Below are 19,287 nucleotides of genomic sequence, written 5' to 3' on the forward strand. Positions count from 1 at the left end.
TGGCTGTGATAGGAGAAAACTAAGGATGGATCAACAACATTGTAGTTACTCCACAATACTAACCTAATTGACACAGGGAAAAGAAGGAAGCCTGCACAGAATAAAAATATCCCAAAACATGCATCCTGTTTGCAACAAGGCACTAAAGTAATACTGTAAAGTGTGGCAAAGAAATTACATTTTGTCCTGAATAAAGTGTTATGTTTGGGGCAAATCCAAAACAACACATTATTGATTACCAAGCTATATTTTCAAGCATCATGTTATGTGTATGCATGTAATCTTTAAGGACTGGGGAGTTTTTCAGGATACAAATAAATGGAATGGAGCTAAGCACAGACAAAATCCTAGAGGAAAATCCTTTTTATTAGTGAATTAACTAAACTAATATTTCCAACAGTAATTTGATTTTGGTCACTGTCAATTCATCTATTTCTCAATACTGCAGCTTCCCAGCTAGATGTTCCTCTGCATTGTGTAGAGCTCGTGGCTCAGGCGGTGAGTGGCGGCTCACATAGCAGCAGTTCTGCTACGTAGAGGGACTATCGGCAAAGCAGATAGGGAAGGGCCAATAGCCGATAGACTGGAAGGTCAAATATAGGCCCCATTCATCGGCTCGGCAGATTATCAGTCGTTCTCTAATGTTAGTACGGGTAAAGTCTCCAGCTCTCTGATCACTACTTTCTTTTTCTGTCTCCTTCTCCTCCAACCCTACCCACTCAGCCCTGTGGTGTATATTCTACAATAAGGATTTGCTGGAGTCCAAGTCAAACCAAGATTCCTTTGTTATTCTCTCTGAGCTCAGAAATGAGTTACACAGCGCAGGGTAGACCGTCTGATAAGCACATATCTTTATAGTTTCCTGTTCTTGAGCGGAACTTTATCTATACAAGGACGCAGGTGCAAGCTGGTTTGCAACAGGATGATACTCCCAAGAACAGGAGATTATAAAAGAACAGATTCACAAGGTTAGTCACATACTCAGTTACATACAATAAAAATTTCCCATTACAGCCCCTACCCAAATGCTCATGCGCCGTCGCAAACTTTGCTCTCTCTCTCTCCCACTACTCTCCCTTCTGCTAAATCCCCCTCTCTCCTCGCCTGATTCTACCTTTTCAACCCTGCTCTCCTGTCTTTCTGCATCCTATGATTCGCACTTTCCTCCCGGACGGCTCGGCCCTCCCCTCCTGATCCATGGCTGAGTGACTCATTGCGAGCTTACAGAACAGGGCTGTCGGCAGCTGAGCAAAAATGGAGGAAAACTAAACTTCCGGAGGACCTATCTTCCTTTCACTCCCTCCTTTTCTTACTCTGTATCTGCTGCGAAAGCCACTTTCTATCACTCTAAATGTCAAGCTTCTGCCTCTAAGCTTAGGAACTGTTTTCCACCTAATCCTCCCTCCTCCAGCTCTGGGGACGACTTTGTCAACCACTTTGAAAAGAAGGTTGACGACATCCGCTCCTCATTCAGCCTACTGAGTTCACTGGTCCCACTCACACATAACTACCCTATGCCTTGACCTCTTTCTCCCCTCTCTCTCTAGATGAAATCTTGTGACTAGTGTGGTCTGTCCTCCCAACAATCTACCCGCTCGACCCCATACCCTCCTCCCTTCTCCAGACCATCTCTGGAGACATTCTCCCATTCCTCACTTCCCTCATCAACTCATCCCTGATCACTGTCTGCGTCACATCTGACTTCAAAATGGCCAGAGTCTCTCCCCACATCAATATACCAACACCCGACCCCTCTGACGTCAAGAACTACAGACCGTAATCCCTTCTTTCTTTTCTTTCCAAAACACTTGAGCATGCTGTTTCTGACCAACTCGCTCGCTATTTCTCTACAGAACAATCTTCTTGACCCTTACCAGTCAGGCTTCAAGTTGGGTCACTCAACCGAGACTGGTCGATTCTGTGTCACGGAGGCTCTCCACACTGCCAAAGCTGACTCTTTCTCCTCTGTTGTCATCCTCCTATATCAATCCGCTGCCTTTGACACCGTGAACCATCAGATCCTCCTCTCCACTCTCTCAACGCTGGGTGTCTCAGACTCTGCACACTCTTGGATTGCATCCTACCTGGCAGGACGCTCCTACCAGTTGACATGGAGAGGATCTGTGTCTGTACCATGTACTCTCACTACTGGTGTCCTCCAGCGCTCGGTTCTAGACCCTCACCTCTTTTCTCTTTACACCAAGTCACTCAGCTGCTTCAGATCCACACATAGTCTCTCCTATCATTGCTATGCGCATGACACTCAATTACTTTTCTCTTTCCCTCCTTCTGACACCCAATTGGTGATACGCATCTCTGCGTGCCTGGCAGATATCTCAGCTTGGATGTCGGCCTTCCATCTCGAGCTCAACCTTGATAAAACAGAGCTTTTCTTTCTCTCGGGGAAGGCCTGCCTGCTCCAAGACCTCACCATCACGGTTGACAACTTCACAATGTCCCCTTCCCAGAGTGCAAAGAACCTTGGTGTGACCCTGGACAACAACATGTCGTTCTCTGCAAATATCAAAGTAGTGACTCGCTCCAGCAGGTTCATGCTCCACAACATACAGTGGGGCAAAAAAGTATTTAGTCAGCCACCAATTGTGAAAGTTCTCCCACTTAAAAAGATGAGAGAGGCCTGTAATTTTCATCATAGGTACACTTCAACTATGACAGACAAAATGAGAAAAGAAAATCCAGAAAATCACATTGTAGGATTTTTTATGAATTTATTTGCAAATTATGGTGGAAAATAAGTATTTGGTCAATAACAAAAGTTTATCTCAATACTTCGTTATATACCCTTTGTTGGCAATGACAGAGGTCAAACGTTTTCTGTAACTCTTCACAAGGTTTTCACACACTGTTGCTGGTATTTTGGCCCATTCCTCCATGCAGATCTCCTCTAGAGCAGTGATGTTTTGGAACTGTTGCTGGGCAACGCGGACTTTCAACTCCCTCCAAAAATGTTCTATGGGGTTGAGATCTGGAGACTGGCTAGGCCACTCCAGGACCTTGAAATGCTTCTTACGAAGCCACTCCTTCGTTGCCCGGGCGGTGTGTTTGGGATCATTGTCATGCTGAAAGACCCAGCCACGTTTCATCTTCAATGCCCTTGCTGATGGAAGGAGGTTTTCACTCAAAATCTCACGATACATGGCCCCATTCATTCTTTCCTTTACACGGATCAGTCGTCCTGGTCCCTTTGCAGAAAAACAGCCCCAGAGCATGATGTTTCCACCCCCATGCTTCACAGTAGGTATGGTGTTCTTTGGATGCAACTCAGCATTCTTTGTCCTCCAAACACGACGAGTTGAGTTTTTACCAAAAAGTTATATTTTGGTTTCATCTGACCATATGACATTCTCCCAATCTTCTTCTGGATCATCCAAATGCTCTCTAGCAAACTTCAGACGGGCCTGGACATGTACTGGCTTAAGCAGGGGGACACGTCTGGCACTGCAGGATTTGAGTCCCTGGCGGCGTAGTGTGTTACTGATGGTAGGCTTTGTTACTTTGGTCCCAGCTCTCAGGTCATTCACTAGGTCCCCCCGTGTGGTTCTGGGATTTTTGCTCATCGTTCTTGTGATCATTTTGACCCCACGGAGTGAGATCTTGCGTGGAGCCCCAGATCGAGGGAGATTATCAGTGGTCTTGTATGTCTTCCATTTCCTAATAATTGCTCCCACAGTTGTTTTCTTCAAACGAAGCTGCTTACCTATTGCAGATTCAGTCTTCCCAGCCTGGTGCAGGTCTACAATTTTGTTTCTGGTGTACTTTGACAGCTCTTTGGTCTTGGCCATAGTGGAGTTTGGAGTGTGACTGTTTGAGGTTGTGGACAGGTGTCTTTTATACTGATAACAAGTTCAAACAGGTGCCATTAATACAGGTAACGAGTGGAGGACAGAGGAGCCTCTTAAAGAAGAAGTTACAGGTCTGTGAGAGCCAGAAATCTTGCTTGTTTGTAGGTGACCAAATACTTATTTTCCACCATAATTTGCAAATAAATTCATAAAAAATCCTACAATGTGATTTTCTGGATTTTTTTTCTCATTTTGTCTGTCATAGATGAAGTGTACCTATGATGAAAATTACAGGCCTCATCTTTTTAAGTGGGAGAACTTGCACAATTGGTGGCTGACTAAATACTTTTTTGCCCCACTGTATGTACCTCACACAGGAAGTGGTACAGGTTCTAATCCAGGCACTTGTCATCTCCTGTCTGGACTACTGAAACTCAATGTTGTCTGGACTCCCCACTTGTGCAATCAAATTTCTGCAGTCCATCTGGTGTTCAACCTTCCCAAGTCAACCCGCTCGTCCGCACACTCCACTGGCTTCCAGTCGAAGCTCGCATCCACTAGAAGACCATGGTGCTTACCTACGGAGCAGCAAGACGACCTGCCCCTCCCTACCTTCAGCCTCTGCTCAAACCTTACACCCCAACCTGAGCCACGTCTGGTCTTTTGGCCCGAGAGGGCAGCTCCCGCTCAGCCCAGTCAAAGGTATTCTCTGCCCCCCCCCCCCCCTTACTAGCACTCACTTTGCAAATAGCTACTTTGAGGCAATTTGTACTTACTATGACTCAGATACGGAGTTGACCCACCTGAATTAAATAACCTGGATCAGAGTGTCTTCTAAATTACAAAAATGTCAATTTAAATGTAAAGTGACTAGGCAACAGGATAGATAATAGACTGAGCTGTAGCAGCAGCATATGTGGTGCAGTAGCAGCAGTGCGTGTGTGTGTGTGTGTCTGTTGCATCAGTATGCATGTGTGTGTGTAACGGATGTGAAATGGCTAGCTAGTTAGCGGGTACGCGCTAATAGCATTTCAATCGGTTACGTCACTTGCTCTGAGACCTGAAGTAGGGTTTCCCCTTGCTCTGCAAGGGCCGCGGCTTTTGTGGAGCGATGGGTAACGACGCTTCGTGGGTGTCAGTTGTTGATGTGTGCAGAGGGTCCCTGGTTCGCGCCCGTATCGGGCGAGGGGACGGTTTAAAGTTATACTGTTACATGTGCATGCGTGTGGGTGTGTGTGTGGGCGTATGTAGTGTGTGTGTTAGGGTGTAATATATGTGAGTGTGTGCATACAGTCAGTGCAAGAGATTCAATAAAAAAGGGTCAATGCAGGTAGTCAATGTAGCCATTTGATTAGCTATTTAGCAGTCTTGTTTAGAGGTCTTATGCCTTGGGGCTAGAAGTAGGTTCAAGTCTTCAATGATAAATGGTTATTTTATTTTCATGACAGTCTTCATGCATATCCGTCGGTTATACGGTAATTGTGCCAGCCCTACAAAAATATAACACCTACTTGACTGTAGTGTAATATGCATGCTGTCTGGGTGTAAAGCCCTGTAGACTGTGAATGCACAGCAGCAGTGGAGCTTTTGGCCTGTGAGCAGTGGGCTGCACAGCCCACAAAAAGCACACTGCCTGCCTGGCTCAGTGACCCAGTCATCCGTGGCCAAACAGGACAATAAACACATCAAGCCATAAGGCCACTTACGGCCAGTCATGAATGAGAATGCTATGGAGCGAATAAATGTTCAAAGCCTCCTCATCTGCCACTATTAAACTGGCCTGTGACTGTGAATCAAACACATACCCCCCTCCGTGACGTCAGTTAGTCAAACATTGCTGACTGGCTTTCACCACTATCCAGACCTAGACTGCCGCCTGTGAGCTGTACCTCTCCACACCCCCCTCCCTCTCGCCTCCTCAGCCCCCCTCTGTGTGACAGAGCAGGGGCTCATTTTAGGTCACACACGGAAATAACATTTCAGCATGGATGAACCTCAAGGCACAAATTATGTTTCTATGGCAGTCACTGCTTGAGTCATATTCTAATACTGGAGTTCAGTGTGGTTATGAAACCTTATGATTATCATATAATGATGTCATGATATAAAGGACCTGCTGTCATACACTGAGTGCACAAACCATTATGAACATGACAGACTGACCAAGTGAATCCAGGTGAAAATTGTTGTCCCTTATTGATGTAACTTATTTAAATCCATTTCAATCAGTGTAGATGAAGGGAAAGAGACAGGTTAAAGGAGGATTTTTAAGCCTTGAGACAATTGAGACATGGATTGTGTATGTGTGCCATTCAGAGGGTGAATGGGCGAGACAAAAGATTTAAGTGCCTTTGAACTGGGTATGATAGTAGGTGCCGGTTTGTGTCAAGAACTGCAACGCTGCTGGGTTTTTCACGCTCAACAGTTTCCCATGTGTATTAAGAATGGTCCACCACCCAAAGGACATCCAGCCAACTTGACACAACTGTAGGAGGCATTGGAATCAACATGGGCCACCATCCCCGTGGAATGCTTTCAACACCTTGTAAAGTCCATGCCCTGATGAATTTAGGCTGTACTGAGGGCAAAACGGGGTGCAACTCAATATTAGGAAGGTGTTCCTAATGTTTGGTATGCTCAGTGTATATTCCCTTGTTTTGATGCTGAAAAATCAACTTTTGCAAAATGGAGTACTTTCAAAGTGTGCTGTGGTGAAGATAACCCTTCTTCCCTGTTCCAGAGACCTGGACTGTCTGGGGGGAAAGAACCGTGCGTCAGTAGCCCTGCCCATCGAGGAGGTCCTCCAGACCCTCAATGACCTCATCACCTACTTCCAGGTGCCTAATGCTGAGCTGGAGCACGAGGAGAAACAGATCATGCTGCGCTCTCTCAAGAACCGACAGAACCTCTTCAAACAGGAAGTGAGTTCATCCACACATGAAGTGCCGCGTCGCAATCCTGCCTGACGGTTGCTTGGCAGCAGAGGACAATAAAAGTCCAAAGTCAGGGGTTTCAATTGTGATTAAGGCAATTTTAGTAAGTGGTCATTGCAGGAGCCGGGCTTAAATGCAGTGTTGCCAAGACACGCTGTTTTTAAAGGCTAAATCAATGGATTCTTGGTACAGTATTTCAATGCCATATTGTATTTCAGAGCATTGCTTTTCAACTGTCAGCAGTTTTGTTCTGAGTTTTTCTGTGGTGACAACAATGGAGTGGAGCCTTTTGATAAGCCTCTCGGCCCAAAATTGTTCTCATCAATTATAAAATGTCAGCTGCCTTCCCTTGTGCCTGTGATGTTAAATACACAACGTCAACTACTTTCCTTAACTGAAACAAAAGCTGTTGCTGTGGATTTAAATTTTCCCAGTTGTTCACTTTGTCTCCAAGCAATAAGTTGATGACAGGAATTTATGTAAAATAGCTGTGTGCAGTGTTTATGTAATGTTTACATAATTGGTATAACCATACACAATACTGTTTCCGGCATACACCGATCCTGCCCTTGGAATGCTTCAATAACCCATCTATATCCCAGCCTACACACTTCTCCATAATTGTATTAATATCCCAAAATTGCTCTTTTCCATCCCGCTCTCCCATACAATACAGTTGTAAGGTCAATTTTTCATTGTTGACAGCTGATAGGCTTTTCATGGAGTTATAAATCACCTGCAATTTTCCTTTCTCACAGCTGGGCATGCTGCTTAGCATACCTGATTGCTATTACCATCCTAGATGAATCATCCAGGCATGAAGGCATGGGAGAGACTAGGAGCAGGTTAATTGAGGACACATGATGATGATGATGATGTCAGAGTAATGATGGGTGTGTCTTTGTTTCAGGGCATGCTGACTCTGGTGTCCTGCTGCATCGACCGTCTCAACGTGTACAACAGTGCAGCCCACTTTGGGGAGTGTGCCGGGGCAGAGGCTGGGGCTTCCTGGAAGGACATCCTCAACCTGCTCTATGAGCTGCTAGGTGAGAGAGACAATAGAGTCCTCCAAAGAGTATTATACACAAGTCATCACGCCAATATAGTTACAATCACATAAAGTGTCACAGTAAAAAAGTTAAACACAACAGTAGACAAAGACAGAACAACCTGTCTGCTCCTTGTTTGTCACACACACACACACACACACACACACACACACACACACACACACACACACACACACACACACACACACACACACACACACACACACACACACACACACACACACACACACACACACACTTCACAGTAATCAATCATTGTTGCCTGCCACGAAAGCCCTGGCGTTCTCCGAGTCCCAGTACTGCTCTTACCAACCACAGGCCTGCGTCTCACTGCTGCCGTGGGTTTATTTGTCTCAGCTGAGCTGGCATTTACAGAGCCGTTTATGGTCCTCTAGGCACTCTAAGGTGGTGTTTCCCCATCTTACACGCCTGTCTGTGAGGATGCCTCAGTTAGGGCAGGCACAATTACTGTATAACTGTGTAACCGACAGGTATGGATGATGACCGTCATGAAAATAAAATAACAGTCATAACCGTAAAAAAAATTATATACAGTACTAGGCAAAAGTTTGGACAAACCTACTCATTCAAGGGTTTTTCTTTATTTTTAATAACGTCAAAACTATGGAATCATGTATTAACCAAAAGAGTGGTGAACAAATCAAAATATATTTTATATTTGAGTTTCTTCAAATAGCCACCCTTTGCGATGACAGCTTTCCACATTCTTGGCGTTCTCTCAACCAGCTTCACCTGGAATGTTTTTCCAACAGTCTTGAAGAAGTTCCCACATATGCTGAGCACTTGTTGGCTGCTTTTCCTTCACTCTGCGTTCCGACTCATCCCAAACCATCTCAATTTGGTTGAGGTCAGGGGATTATTGAGGCCAGGTAATCTGATGCAGCACTCCATCACTCTCCTTCTTGGTCAAATAGCCCTTACACAGCCTGGAAGTGTGTTGGGTCATTGTCCTGTTGAAAAACAAATGATAGTCCCAATAAGCCCAATCCAGATGGGATGGCGTATCGCTGCAGAATGCTGTGGTAGCCATGCTGGTTAAATGTGCCTTGAATTCTAAATAAATCACTGACAGTGTCACCAGCAAAGCACCCCCACACCATAACACCACCTCCTCCATGTTTTACGTTGAAAAATACACATGCAGAAATCATCTGTTCACCCACACCGCGTCTCACAAAGACACGGCCGTTGGAACCAAAAATCTCCAATTTGGACTCCAGACCAAAGGACACATTTCCACTGGTCTAATGTCCATTGCTCGTGTTTCTTGGCACAAGCAAGTCTCTTCTGTCACGTATGCTCTCTCTCCGGTGCTCTAGGTCGTCATGCTCCCACGCCTCAGCTGGATCGACACGTTCCTGCGCTTTAGCAGAGGTGACCGGTCCGCACCTGATCCCTGGGATCGTCATCCTGGTCGGCGTCCTGTGGCTGGAACCGCGCGCCGGGGAGGGGGTACTGTCACGTGTGCTCCCTCGCCGGCCTCTAGATCACCAGGCTGCTCGTTAGGGCGCACACCTGTCACCAGCGTTACACGCAACTGTTCTCCATCACCTCTTTGATTACCTGCCCTTTATATGTCACTCCCTTTGGTTTCTTCCTCAGTCGTCATTGTTCCTGTTTCATGTCGGTGCGCTGTTTGTGTTTCTTGTTTTGTTAATTTATTAATTAAATGTATTCACTCCCTGAACTTGCTTCCCGACTCTCAGCGTACATCGTTACATCTTCTTCTTATTGGTGTCCTTTAGTAGTGGTTTCTTTGCAGCAATTTGACCATGAAGGCCTGATTCACACAGTCTCCTCTGAACAGTTGATGTTGAGATGTGTCTGTTACTTGAACTCTGTGAAGTATTTATTTGGGCTGCAATTTCTGAGGCTGGTAACTCTAATGAACTTTTCCTCTGCAGCAGAGGTAACTCTGGGTCTTCCTTTCCTGTAGCGGTCCTCATGAGAGCCAGTTTCATCATAGCGCTTGATGGTTTTTGCGACTGCACTTGAAGAAACTTTCAATGTTCTTGAAATTTTCCGTATTGACTGACCTTCATGTCTTAAAGTAATGATGGACTGTCATTTCTATTTGCTTATTTGAGCTGTTCTTGCTATAATACGGACTTGGTATTTTACCAAATAGGGCTATCTTCTGTATACCACCCCTACCTTGTCACAACACAACTGATTGGCTCAAATGCATTAAGAAGGAAAGAACTCCCACAAATGAACTTTTAACAAGGCACACCTGTTAATTGAAATGAATTCCAGGTGACTACCTCATGAAGCTGGTTGAGAGAATGTCAAGAGTGTGAAAAGCTGTCATCAAGGAAAAGGGTGGCTATTTGCAGAATCTCAAATATAAAATATATTTTGATTTGTTCACCACTTTTTTTGGTTACTACATGATTCCATATGTGTTATTTCGTAGTTTTGATGCCTTCACTATTATTCTACAATGTAAAAATAAAGAAACACTTGAATGATTAGTTGTTCTAAAACTTTTGACTGGTGGGGTGTGTGTGTGTATGTATGTACAGTGGGGAGAAGAAGTATTTGATACACTGCCGATTTTGCAGGTTTTCCTACTTACAAAGCATGTAGAGGTCTGTAATTTTTATCATAGGTACATTTCAACTGTGAGAGACGGAATCAAAAACAAAAATCCAGAAAATCACATTGTATGATTTTTAAGTAATTAATTTGCATTTTATTGCATGACATAAGTATTTGATCACCTACCAACCAGTAAGAATTGCGGCTCTCACAGACCTGTTAGTTTTTCTTTAAGAAGCCCTCCTGTTCTCCACTCATTACCTGTATTAACTGCACCTGTTTGAACTCGTTACCTGTATAAAAGACACCTGTCCACACACTCAATCAAACAGACTCCAACCTCTCCACAATGGCCAAGACCAGAGAGCTGTGTAAGGACATCAGGGCTAAAATTGTAGACCTGCACAAGGCTGGGATGGGCTACAGGACAATAGGCAAGCAGCTTGGTGAGAAGGCAACAACTGTTGGCGCATTTATTCGAAAATGGAAGAAGTTCAAGATGACGGTCAATCACCCTCGGTCTGGGGCTCCATGCAAGATCTCACCTCGTGGGGCATCAATGATCATGAGGAAGGTGAGGGAACAGCCCAGAACTACACGGCAGGACCTGGTCAATGACCTGAAGAGAGCTGGGACCACAGTCTCAAAGAAAACCATTAGTAACACACTACGCCGTCATGGATTAAAATCCTGCAGTTCATGCAAGGTCCCCCTGCTCAAGCCAGCGCATGTCCAGGCCCGTCTGAAGTTTGCCAATGACCATCTGGATGATCCAGAGGAGGAATGGGAGAAGGTCATGTGGTCTGATGAGACAAAAATAGAGCTTTTTGGTCTAAACTCCACTCGCTGTGTTTGGAGGAAGAAGAAGGATGAGTACAACCCCAAGAACACCATCCCAACCGTGAAGCATGGAGGTGGAAACATCATTCTTTGGGGATGCTTTTCTGCAAAGGGGACAGGACGACTGCACCGTATTGAGGGGAGGATGGATGGGGGCATGTATCGCGAGATCTTGGCCAACAACCTCCTTCCCTCAGTAAGAGCATTGAACATGGGTCGTGGCTGGGTCTTCCAGCATGACAATGACCCGAAACACACAGCCAGGGCAACTAAGGAGTGGCTCCGTAAGAAGCATCTCAAGGTCCTGGAGTGGCCTAGCCAGTCTCCAGACCTGAACCCAATAGAAAATCTTTGGAGGGAGCTGAAAGTTCGTATTGCCCAGCGACAGCCCCGAAACCTGAAGGATCTGGAGAAGGTCTGTATGGAGGAGTGGGCCAAAATCCCTGCTGCATTGTGTGCAAACCTGGTCAAGAACTACAGGAAACGTATGATCTCTGTAATTGCAAACAAAGGTTTCTGTACCAAATATTAAGTTCTGCTTTTCTGATGTATCAAATACTTATGTCATGCAATAAAATGCAAATTAATTACTTAAAAATCATACAATGTGATTTTCTGGATTTTTGTTTTAGATTCCGTCTCTCACAGTTGAAGTGTACCTATGATAGAAAATATATATATGTGTGTGTATATATATTTTGTGTGTGTGTGTGTGTGTGGAACGAACAGCTGACTGAAGAAGGGACGGCCGGGCATTCGTGCGGTTGAGTCCGTTTCTTAGGTAACATGGACTCTTAACGTGATGAAACTTTTTGCTCCTTGTTGAAACAAACAAGGTGTAATAGCAAATTAGTCTTTGGTTGCCTAAACAATGCCCCCCTCTCTGCAGCAGCACACATAAAATTAATAGAACGGGCTTGGAACCTCTAACCCTGGCAATGTGACTGGTGAACTCGTGGGTGAACTCACAGTGGATGCCTGCTATTGTGATGCAAATAATTTCCATGGTAGTGTAGAATGTTCGTTCCAATGATGTCAAAGGGGAATGATGTGGCTCATACAATGGAATGTATTTTTTGTAATGCCAGTTGAGTTGAATCAACAAATCACACCACGTACTGACACTTCCTGCTTTTTCTTCCTGCTTTGCCCCCTGCAATGGCCGTCAGTCCACCCATTTTGCCAGTGGTGCCCAACTCCAGTGTTCGAGTACCCTCAACAGTACACATTTTTATTGTAGACCGGACAAACACACCTGAAATGGTTCCTTCACAATGACAGAAGGCGTGTGTTATGTTATTGTATTGGATAGATATTGCTGCATTGTTGGAGCTAGAAACATAAGCGTTTTGCTGCACCTGCGATAACGTCTGCAAACTATGTACACCACCAATAAACTTTACCGTCATGACCTTCACAGCCCTAGCCTCAGTACACATGCACTCTAGTACCACACAGACTCACAAACACACACATACAGTACATGCACACACACACATATGCATTCATGCTACACACACATCACAATTGCTGCTACCAGACTCTTATTTACTTTTGCAAATACTGCACAATTTAAACACTTGCCCCCCAATCCCCCGTTCCCTGATACATGTGTAAATATTGGACTATAACTTGTGCCTTCCTGTATTATACTTGTGCAAAAATGTTTATTATATTCTACTGAGCCATTTACTTTATGTTCGTATTCTTATCTTTTATTATTTATTTTAGTTGTTTGCATTGTCGAGAAGGAAGCTGCAAGTAAGCATTTGGTTGGACGGTGTATACCATGTGTATCTTGCACATACGACTAATAAAACTTGAACACACACACACACACCTACAAACAGGGGCTGGAGCTTCGTGCAGGGGCTGGAAGTGGATAAGGATAGCATGTAGATTTCACGTCTGTGTGAAGTGCTTCCAGGGCCTCTACCCAACATCTCCCCCAGCATGTCTACAACACGCTCCCAGCCAAGCTGGACTGCCCATGCTCACCAGATGGTCACCACTTTTCCCCATATCCTTGAGTTAGGCCACAAATTGTTCGAATACGGTCTTTCAGGGTGGGAAAAACCAGTCCAAACTTACATGTCAGTTGTACATTATAGGCATTCCCTCTTGGTAGTAGGAGCATGTCTCCCGCTCAGAAGCTTCCCAGTTCTAGTGTCCGTATCATTGTCTGAGCCCTTCACAGCGTGTTTACATGGTGCTTTCTCCTCATGGGGAGCATTAATGTGCAGACCACGTCCCCCCTCTCATACCCCCTCCTCCACACACCTGCACCAGCTAAATGGATTTGCAAGCTAGGCCTCCTCTCCTCTGTCTATGCCAGGTGACCCTGTCATTTTTGGCTGGGACGACTCTCCTTTCCTGTCCCCCTGATGTCACGCCCTTCCTTTATACGCCGCAGCTTAATTAATATGCATAAAGGCTTTGAAGAAGAACACTACTCTTTCCTTGGCATGGAGTGTGGTTTAATGTGTGCATTTTGTGTGACGTTGTTGTTGTTGTGTAAGATGTAAGGTTTGGCAGTGTTGTTGGCTGTAGGTCAAAGACAAGCAATTTGAATTATCCTCTTCATAACTAGCAAAGATTATATGTAACCTGTCTTCTTCCCTTGACATGGGTGTCATTGTTTGTTGCGGAAGATGTGCAGTGTTTTTCTATAGGAGCTATGTTTTTGCTGTACTGTAGGTCAAAGATAAGCAATTTGCATTATCCTCTTCAAACTTGCCAACTGGATATGTATCGTGTCTGTAATGTGTCTCCTCCCCTTGACCTGTGACCTTGTCCATGTGTCCTGTAGCGGCGCTGATCCGAGGCAACAGGAACAACTGCACCCAGTTCTCCAACAACCTGGACTGGCTGGTCAGCAAGTTGGAGAGACTGGAGTCCTCCTCAGGTACCATGATAACGCCATGACACATGTTTAAATGATAACACGATACCACCATGACACGTGTTTAAATGATAACATGATACCATTATGACACGTGTTTAAATGATAACATGATACCACCATGACACGTGTTTAAATGATGACATGGTACCACCATGACACGTGTTTAAACGATAACATGATACCACCATGACACGTGTTTAAATGATAACATGATACCACCATGACACGTGTTTACATGATAACATGATACCACCATGACACGTGTTTAAATGATAACATGATACCACCATGACACGTGTTTATGAGGACCACAATAGAAATAAGCCCCAAGGCTCAGTAATTTAAATGACTTAAATTATGACACGTGTTTACATGATAACATGATACCACCATGACACGTGTTTAAACGATAACATGATACCACCATGACACGTGTTTAAATGATGACATGATACCACCATGACACGTGTTTAAATGATGACATGATACCACCATGACACGTGTTTACATGATAACATGATACCACCATGACACGTGTTTAAATGATAACATGATACCACCATGACACGTGTTTATGAGGACCACAATAGAAATAAGCCCCAAGGCTTTATTGTGTTTTTATCCTTGCTAATCTTTTATGTATGTAAAGTCTCCGGGCTGGAGCAGCCTACTTCTTTTTTCATTATCGATTCAGTCAATCAATCAATAAAGCTTTGTGTGACCTTGTCCTACCTCTCCTCAACCTGCATGCTGTCTGCACATGGTTTAAAAGGTGATGTGGAGTTGGATTACACTGTTGTAAACCCCAGACCTGGTGTTTAGAGTCCTGGATGGCTTTAGTAATGCCTGGCCATGTATCGTCATACCCTCTTCTTGTGCTCAATTGCATGCGTTTGCGAAATTACCTTTTGTGTCTTGTTCCCTTGTCCTCTGTGGCCGTTAATTGATGATTTGCCACGGCAGGCATACTGGAGGTTCTCCACTGCATTCTAATTGAGAGCCCGGAGGCTCTAAATATCATCCAGAGAGGACATATCAAGTCCATCATCTCCCTGCTCTACAAACATGGACGCAACCACAAGGTGAGCTGAAACCGGAGGAGGAGCTGTATCAAATATATCAGCAGGATCAAGTGAATATACTGGAACTACATCGTTTTTGTTTTGATATTATTTATCCATCACAAGAGCTTGACCACAGTTTCTTATAAAGCACAGTAATTCACAGATGAGCCTGCATTTTATTAGTACCCCCAGTGCTGACAGGGCTGCAGAGAGTTGATGAGTTCTTGTTGGGGCTGGGCATTTGACTGTAATGTGTATAGGCATTGTGTATCAATATGTTTACATTGAAATAAGCACTCCAGCGGGGCTGCCATCTCCTTTGTCATAAATCACAGTGCTTGTATCATTAGGCTGTAGCCGATCATAAAGCCGCTGATAATAAAGCGCAGGTCTTGGCCTGGCTCCCTTGGCTGCCGTTCTTTGCCCATTTAATTCTTCTGCTTTGTAAAGCTAGGATGGTATCAAAATGATATTACTGGATGTGGTTTCTGCTGATTAGCATCTCTCAGTAATTATGACTGGCTGCATTAAAGAGCGGCTGGACTCACCGATTCCGCATTTTCTTCTACTGCTCATTAAGAAAAATGAGATTTGAGTCTTGGGGGTGTGGTTTGATGTGGGTGTGTTATGTTTGCTTTATTGTACCCTGGAAGTTATTGTTGTTTATCCCTCTTGAGGCACGGTAGCAACAACATAGACAGTACCACTTCCTCAAAATAGTCATCATTAATCTAATTCAAGATGCTCGTGAATTGATTCTGATTTTTGGAATATTGACAAGTGGCAGTTGGGATGCAAGTGCACATAGTCTCAATTCTCCTTTTGCCCAAAACAGTGGCATACTTGAGTGATCCCTATCAAGATCACCGCAGCTCTTTGTCTGTGCATGACAATTCTCTTTAGGTGTTACAAATCCGTGTTTCTGGGCAAGTGGTCATAATTGTAGTACAAGTAAGTCGTGACGACCTCAGTTACACAAATCTTGCAAAACTCAGTTTTGGAATGTACTGACTTTATGACCAAAATTATCCTACTTATGCTTTTTAGTCAATTTTGACACTAGAATAAATGTTTCTGACTAATACCATGCCACATACTGTGGAAAGCTTTCTAACAGACTGTATAACAGTTGTTATTTAATAGCTAAAGGTAAATCTCTCTCTCTCTCTCTCTCGCTCTCTCTCGCTCTCTCGCTCTCTGCAGATTTTGGATGTTCTCTGTTCCCTGTGTGTGTGTAATGGGGTGGCAGTACGAGCCAATCAGAACCTCATCTGCGATCACCTGCTCCCCAAAAGAGATCTGCTTCTCCAGACCCGATTGGTCAATGATGTTCAAAGGTAAAAAGCCATCCAATCCCAGCCCAGTGTAATTAGATTAAGGTTGTAAAGTATGAGTGATATATATATATATATATATATATATACAGTGGGGAGAACAAGTATTTGATACACTGCCGATTTTGCAGGTTTTCCTACTTACAAAGCATGTAGAGGTCTGTAATTTTTATCATAGGTACATTTCAACTGTGAGAGACGGAATCAAAAACAAAAATCCAGAAAATCACATTGTATGATTTTTAAGTAATTCATTTGCATTTTATTGCATGACATAAGTATTTGATCACCTACCAACCAGTAAGAATTCCGGCTCTCACAGACCTGTTAGTTTTTCTTTAAGAAGCCCTCCTGTTCTCCACTCATTACCTGTATTAACTGCACCTGTTTGAACTCGTTACCTGTATAAAAGACACCTGTCCACACACTCAATCAAACAGACTCCAACCTCTCCACAATGGCCAAGACCAGAGAGCTGTGTAAGGACATCAGGGATAAAATTGTAGACCTGCACAAGGCTGGGATGGGCTACAGGACAATAGGCAAGCAGCTTGGCGAGAAGGCAACAAATGTTGGCGCAATTATTAGAAAATGGAAGAAGTTCAAGATGATGGTCAATCACCCTCGGTCTGGGGCTCCATGCAAGATCTCACCTCGTGGGGCATCAATGATCATGAGGAAGGTGAGGGATCAGCCCAGAACTACACAGCAGGACCTGGTCAATGACCTGAAGAGAGCTGGGACCACAGTCTCAAAGAAAACCATTAGTAACACACTACGCCGTCATGGATTAAAATCCTGCAGCGCACGCAAGGTCCCCTTGCTCAAGCCAGCGCATGTCCAGGCCCGTCTGAAGTTTGCCAATGACCATCTGGATGATCCAGAGGAGGAATGGGAGAAGGTCATGTGGTCTGATGAGACAAAAATAGAGCTTTTTGGTCTAAACTCCACTCGCCGTGTTTGGAGGAAGAAGAAGGATGAGTACAACCCCAAGAACACCATCCCAACCGTGAAGCATGGAGGTGGAAACATCATTCTTTTGGGATGCTTTTCTGCAAAGGGGACAGGACGACTGCACCGTATTGAGGGGAGGATGGGTGGATGGGGCCATGTATCGCGAGATCTTGGCCAACAACCTCCTTCCCTCAGTAAGAGCATTGAAGATTGTTCGTGGCTGGGTCTTCCAGCATGACAACGACCCGAAACACACAGCCAGGGCAACTAAGGAGTGGCTCCGTAAGAAGCATCTCAAGGTCCTGGAGTGGCCTAGCCAGTCTCCAGACCTGAACCCAATAGAAAATGTTTGGAGGGAGCTGAAAGTACGTATTGCCCAGCGACAGCCCCGAAACCTGAAGGATCTGGGAAGGCCTGTATGGAGGAGTGGGGCAAAATCCCTGCTGCAGTGTGTGCAAACCTGGTCAAGAACTACAGGAAACGTATGATCTCTGTAATTGCAAACAAAGGTTTCTGTACCAAATATTAAGTTCTGCTTTTCTGATGTATCAAATACTTATGTCATGCAATAAAATGCAAATTAATTACTTAAAAATCATACAATGTGATTTTCTGGATTTTTGTTTTAGATTCTGTCTCTCACAGTTGAAGTGTACCTATGATAAAAATTACAGACCTCTACATGCTTTGTAAGTAGGAAAACCTGCAAAATCGGCAGTGTATCAAATACTTGTTCTCCCCACTGTATATATAGTGTTGGATATCCTTTTCATTGCTGTGTTTGTTTGATTAGATTGTGCAAGGTGAAGGTGCATATAACAACATCGATCACAGTTACCGGTATGTGATTAAGCCCTAATCCGTGTCTCTAATCTTTGGCAGCATGAGGCCCAACATTTACCTGGGAATGAGTGAAGGCTCGGCCCAGTATAAGAAGTGGTACTACGAGCTGATGATTGATCAGGTGGACCACTTCTTGACCAGCGATCCCTCTCACCTGCGTGTGGGCTGGGCCACCAACAAGGGTTACGCCCCTTACCCAGGTGGAGGGGAGGGTTGGGGGGGCAACGGGGTGGGGGACGACCTCTACTCTTATGGCTTTGACGGACTTCATCTCTGGTCAGGTCAGTTTTTTTCCATCTGAGTCTCAAGCACATTAAGTCACCTGCTTCATAAATGATGAGAAGTCACCCAGATTGTGTCTAGACAGTGTGTGTCCTGCAGGGCAAATATCTCTGCCCACTGTGTGTGCGTTCGCATGCATGTGTGTGTCTTGCAGGTCATATTTCTGTGCTGAGACTGTGGTTTATTGCAGGTCGTATCTCCCGGGCGGTGGCTTCTATTAACCAACACATCCTGACCTCTGAGGATGTGGTGAGCTGTTGTCTGGACCTGGGAGCCCCCAGCATCTCCTTTAGGATCAATGGACAGCCCGTACAGGGCATGTTCGAGAACTTCAACATCGATGGACTCTTCTTCCCTGTTGTCAGCTTTTCCGCTGGGGTCAAGTATGTGTTTGTCTTACACACACACACCTGCCGTTTATATGAATGAACACGTATACACACATACAGGGTCCGCTCCTCAAATTGCTTTCTATTCTCCCTCTAGTTTGCACAAAACTCCATCTAATCCATTCCTCTATAGTTTCCTCTAAATATGAATCCTTAAGGGCTCGGCATACATCTTACTCACTTGTGTTGCCATGTCAACTTGAAATGATGTGACTGACATGTCTGAAAAATGAAATTTCAGGCTCCAGGAAGCTTTCCAGGATTTCATGACCGACCCTGTTATCTACAGCAAAATGGCATTTTACTAT

General features: G+C 44.6%; 1 protein-coding gene across 2 annotated transcripts in view; it reads left to right on the plus strand.

Annotated features, from left to right (window-relative positions):
• Positions 1-19,287, plus strand: part of LOC139530772 (ryanodine receptor 3-like) — a 177,282-nt gene that overhangs the window by 77,707 nt on the left and 80,288 nt on the right. For both annotated transcript variants that reach the window (XM_071327455.1, XM_071327456.1), the window contains exons 13-19: positions 6,544-6,724; positions 7,647-7,782; positions 14,018-14,113; positions 15,077-15,195; positions 16,381-16,514; positions 18,348-18,589; positions 18,781-18,973. In XM_071327455.1, the coding sequence (XP_071183556.1) occupies positions 6,544-6,724; positions 7,647-7,782; positions 14,018-14,113; positions 15,077-15,195; positions 16,381-16,514; positions 18,348-18,589; positions 18,781-18,973 (1,101 nt within the window). The remainder of the gene's footprint in view (positions 1-6,543; positions 6,725-7,646; positions 7,783-14,017; positions 14,114-15,076; positions 15,196-16,380; positions 16,515-18,347; positions 18,590-18,780; positions 18,974-19,287) is intronic.

The sequence above is a fragment of the Salvelinus alpinus genome, chromosome 9, assembly GCF_045679555.1.
Source record: "Salvelinus alpinus chromosome 9, SLU_Salpinus.1, whole genome shotgun sequence".
NCBI lineage: Eukaryota > Metazoa > Chordata > Actinopteri > Salmoniformes > Salmonidae > Salvelinus > Salvelinus alpinus.